This window comes from Miscanthus floridulus, chromosome 16 (genome assembly GCF_019320115.1).
Source record: "Miscanthus floridulus cultivar M001 chromosome 16, ASM1932011v1, whole genome shotgun sequence".
In the NCBI taxonomy this organism is placed as follows: Eukaryota; Viridiplantae; Streptophyta; class Magnoliopsida; order Poales; family Poaceae; genus Miscanthus; species Miscanthus floridulus.
This window is the reverse complement of record NC_089595.1, coordinates 82,082,552-82,087,837: the sequence shown is the minus strand read 5'-3', so window position 1 is coordinate 82,087,837 and position 5,286 is coordinate 82,082,552. Positions and strand designations below refer to the sequence as shown.

The following is a 5,286-nucleotide window of genomic DNA, read 5'->3' as shown; positions in this document are numbered from 1 at the left end:
GAGCCTTTCGGGCCCTTTCTCTGCCGTCCCCCGAATGGCCGAATCATCAGGCCGGACCGCGGGCCCAGATACAGAGACGAGTCCTGCACGTCTCAAGCTGCGGGTACGCTCCGACGTGTCGATCGAGAACAACACGTGCCGATTCCTTAGCGTTACGTGGATACAAGCGGCTTGTGGGAGCAAAAGGCACGGGACCGGTCCCCGCGGGCCGTCACGCTCGCAGCACCGGCCGTTTTCTACGGGCGGTGCAGTGGACGCACCCTTTGACGGCCGCGGCGTGTGGTATAAACCCCCCCGCCCGTCACGCCGCCCCGTCCGTGCGTTTCCTTTTGTCTCGCTTGCTTGAGTTGCTTCCTTCCTTTCGAGTCCTTGCGGTCACTGCTCGCCGATCGAGTTTCTCCGGATTCCAGAGAGGCCGAAGCGATCGCCGCACCTCTTCGACCAGGTGATTCTCTCCCTCTTGCTCTTCTGTTCGATCTCAAATTGTCTGCGGAATCGTACTAGTTTTTATCCCCCGACAGATCGCCTCGCTCACCAGTCACCAGGCCTCCGACTGGTGGTGTCTGGTAACTTTTTTTTTGTGGTTTCTGCGTCCGGCGCTGCTGATTTTCCGTGGTTTTGTTTGGTTTGTGGCGATTTCGTTGGAGGGCAAAGGAATTCGCTGGGATAGTAGGATTGTGCTAAGGCTTGCTGTAGGCTATGGTAGGATTATGCTATTGCGCCGTGCCACCGATCGACCCACCGTCAGTACTGACTACTGAAACACTACTAGTAGGTTCACCCGCTGCCAGTGGTGTCGCCTGTGGTAGGATTATTTTTTTGAAACAACAGCCTACGAATTAACTGGCTACTGAAATACGTATCTTGTAGCTCTTCGTATTGTTACTCCCTGCCCAAAACCAAGAAATCAGGATTGACTTCAAATCGTAGAAACCGCTGCCATGGAGCTTTTCGGTTCCCCGTTGATCTCTAGTTGCCTGGGATAGTAGGAGTAGTGATTTTTATTTTTTTTATATTAGAAATGCCCGTCAAGAGTTATACGGTTCTACCAAGCATATGTTGATGGAGCAGGGATAATACTAATTTTATTGCGTGGTACACAGCAGCAGCAAGGCCAGATTGTGTAGAGACAGTTCTTGTTGTTTTGGCAAATATCCCAAAAGAAGTTGGTTCCTGTGAACTTATCTGTGACCAATGGTGATATATGCTTTATTTTAGAAAACTGAGATCACCGGAGAGCATAATTTGTCTGACTCCGCATCTACATTTATACGCAAATACTGCATATAGAAGTATCTTAGGCTGTTGTACTCCCGTAGTAGCTTTATAGAAGTCACAAGTAAAGGAAAGACAATTACAGAAACAGAAGGCTTTTCCTTGAACCATGAGCAGAAAGTGTATTTTGATTCCCCTGACCAGGCTTGATAACTATAACTAGTACTCAATTACTGCAGTTTTCTCTGAATGTGTACTCAACGCTTTCTCTGAATGTGTACTGAACGCTGAACATTGGTCTCTTTGTTACAGAATAGTTGAGAATGGCTGACGAGGATATTCAGCCTATTGTATGCGACAATGGCACTGGAATGGTCAAGGTTGTTATCTCAAAAGTCTTTTCAACAAAGCAACTCTACTCCTGTGACCTAATTGTTCTTCAACTCCTTAATATTTACAGGCCGGTTTTGCTGGTGATGATGCACCAAGAGCTGTCTTCCCCAGCATTATTGGAAGACCACGCCATACCGGTGTCATGGTTGGCATGGGCCAAAAGGATGCCTATGTAGGTGATGAGGCTCAGGCCAAGAGAGGCATCCTGACACTGAAGTACCCGATTGAGCATGGCATTGTCAACAACTGGGATGACATGGAGAAAATCTGGCATCACACCTTCTACAACGAGCTCCGTGTTGCGCCTGAAGATCACCCTGTACTGCTGACCGAGGCCCCTCTCAACCCCAAGGCTAACAGAGAGAAAATGACACAGATTATGTTTGAAACCTTTGAATGCCCAGCAATGTATGTTGCTATCCAGGCTGTTCTTTCCTTGTATGCTAGTGGGCGAACAACTGGTAAGATAGTTGCCGCCTCAGAAATAGTAGATGCACTACAAATATCATACCGTAATCCTGACAAACCTCTTTCTCAAATATCTGTGTGCAGGTATTGTGATGGACTCTGGTGATGGTGTGAGCCACACAGTTCCAATCTATGAAGGATACACACTTCCTCATGCTATTCTCCGTTTGGATCTTGCGGGGCGTGACCTCACCGACCACCTAATGAAGATCCTCACAGAGAGAGGGTACTCCCTCACTACGAGCGCTGAGCGGGAAATTGTCAGGGACATAAAGGAGAAGCTCGCCTATGTTGCCCTTGATTATGAACAGGAGCTGGAAACTGCCAGGAGCAGCTCCTCTGTTGAGAAGAGCTACGAGATGCCTGATGGTCAGGTAATCACCATTGGGTCAGAAAGGTTCAGGTGCCCCGAGGTGCTGTTCCAGCCATCTCTTGTTGGTATGGAATCGCCTGGCGTACATGAAGCCACATACAACTCCATCATGAAGTGCGATGTTGATATCAGGAAGGATTTGTATGGTAACGTTGTCCTCAGTGGAGGATCTACCATGTTCCCTGGGATTGCCGATCGTATGAACAAGGAGATCACGTCCCTGGCCCCTAGTAGCATGAAGGTTAAAGTGATTGCACCACCTGAAAGGAAGTACAGTGTCTGGATTGGTGGCTCTATTTTGGCTTCTCTCAGCACTTTTCAGCAGGTAGGCTTTTTTCTTTATTACTTCCTTTTTTATATAAGTAGTAGGCTTTTATCATTCAATTATTCATGAGAACTTACAGCAGCCTTGACCATGTGGGTTTTTTCCAGTTAAAGTTGAAATAACCCATTATATATACCAACTCAATTTAGGTTAAACTTGCAGGGTATGCACTTCTCTTTTCTGAGAAATGCAATTGGAATACAAATATATTCATGATTTAGTCAATTACTCCAGTTGTCGAGCATAGACGATCAACTTCTCTTCATAGGCACTGCACATGTTGCTCCATCCTCCATGTGGTTGTTTAATCAGTAGACATATATTTCAGTTGGATAGTAACATCTTTTTGAGGAAATGAAAAGATTTAAGGCCTTTTTCTTCACAATAGATACAAGTGGTTTGTGGAAATGGAATTACTTGTGTGATAGCACTGGACATTTTTCTTGCATTGCCATTACTTCCACTTGTTTTTTTCATTCCATTTTCAACTCTTTGACAATCGGTAACTGTGTTGGCAGATGTGGATCTCCAAGGGAGAGTATGATGAAACCGGTCCAGGCATTGTCCACATGAAGTGCTTCTAAGTTTTTTTGTTAGAGTTTTCCAAAAAAAAAAAAGTTTCTGGGGAAGTTCGACATAGTTCGTATATCGTAAGGCGCTACCGGCTCCTGTGAACCAATACATGATACTGCCATGATAAGGGTTATAAGCAGTCAATCAGAGTAAGCAGAAATATCAGTAGCAGTGACTCCGATTCGTTACCTGCTGTATGAAATGGGTCACACTTGTATATTCGTTACCGCGCCGTACTGGTGTAACGTGTTGCCTCAGAGTTTGTCTTTAGCTGGTTCCGTTCTAAAAAATAAGTACTGTTTTTGGTTGGTTGCAAGTCATTTTGAACTTTGGTTACAAATTATTTTATGTTGTGCTTGACTATTTTAAATTTTTATTTAATGTTTGCTTTTTTCATAGTTGCAAAATGATACAAGTGGCGTGTAGAGTTTTGATATATGGCTCTGTTTCCTAGAGCTCTAGCACTAGATGGAAATATGTGGATTTCTTACAACCGATCATAGGTAGCTCTAGAAAATCTTGGATCCGTAAGTATGTCATGTGCACTTATATGATCAATTTTGTTTATAATTAGATTAATAAAAATATTCAAACCACTTTAATTTAGTCTATTAACTAAGGGTCTGATTGGTTGTATGCACAACTCTTCTCCAGGCTTCCATGATGCAAACTGGATTTGATTTGTTGCAGCCATGAGGAACGTCTATGTTAAGAGCGCAAGAATCATGGATTTATTTGAAAAACTCTGCTTTGGCTGTTGTTGATCTTCGAAATTCAAAAGGAAAGCGACGAGTGGGCCAGCATTTTTTTAAAAAATTACACAGTACATCCAGTGGCAGATGCACGATGCGGGACAAGGGGGGCTAAAACAATGGAGATGTTGATTTATATGAAGATTTAATGGTGAAATCAAGCTTTTGCTACAGTAATTATGCTTAAAATCAAGCCATTAGGGGGGGCTGGAGCCCCCCCAGCCCCCCCCCCCTTTGGATCCGCCGCTGAGTACATCGTATGCACACAACACGCACGTATACTTACTTCTATGAACACACGTACGTAAATCCTACCCCTATGAGCACCTCCATAGGCAGCAATTGATTGGTGTGCAAATTTGCTTTTTCTCTTCATTGGAGTAAAAAAGACTTTTTGGTAAATTGAGTTAGTTGTACATGTGCTAATTCGCCTGTTTGTAGGACTTAAAATTGTCTGAAGTGTAGCGCTGTATGTCTGAAATGTTACTGGGAACTTGCTATGTATGTGTAGGACTCAATTCGGCTGTATATGTTGCTGGCAGCTTGTGGTAATAGAAAGCCTAGGAACACCACTTGTGAAGTCAAGCTAGAGATGGGTTAAGAGGGGTGAGATATACCTGAGGTAACCCAAAACACCACTTGTGCAGTCAACCAAACACACATATTTGCACTCTCCTGTGCCTAGGCATGGAAACCAATCACGTGCACAACAGTATACATCTATCTATCCAGTCCAACCAAAAACTGTAAGTTGCATGTAAGGATACGTTGCATAGGGTCTACATGCTATGCAAGTTTGTGCGAGCAACCAAACAGACCCTGCAGACAGTCTCATAGTACAAGCAGACATGTACAGACCCATAGAAAATAAGGGCCAAGACAATACTTACCTATTTATGTTTTATCCTTCTATAAATTTTTAAAGCTATAGTTTATTTTAAGAAGGCTATAACATCCATAATATACAAGCTAATGTTGGCAATAATATGACAATCTCTTATTAAGTATTTATCAAATTTAAAATACAATCTTGATAGATTTTTTTCTCCTATTGCAAAGCATGAACATATTTAATTATAAAATATATCATAATTTTAATTTCATATTATCTATTCGTTTGTATAGTTCAATATCGAGTTCTGATGACTTTCTTTGTGTACCCATAAAATTTTGTAATTTTATTTTTG

The 5,286-nt window shown here is 43.0% G+C and overlaps 1 protein-coding gene across 1 annotated transcript; it reads left to right on the top strand.

Moving 5' to 3' along the window:
• Positions 1-295: 295 nt before the first annotated feature.
• Positions 296-3,721, top strand: LOC136511893 (actin-1). Its single transcript, XM_066505911.1, has 5 exons — positions 296-445; positions 1,528-1,595; positions 1,676-2,069; positions 2,161-2,774; positions 3,293-3,721. The coding sequence occupies exons 2-5, from the start codon at positions 1,539-1,541 to the stop codon at positions 3,356-3,358; spliced, it is 1,131 nt and encodes a 376-aa protein (XP_066362008.1). The 5' UTR covers positions 296-445; positions 1,528-1,538; the 3' UTR covers positions 3,359-3,721.
• The last annotated feature ends 1,565 nt before the right edge of the window (positions 3,722-5,286 follow it).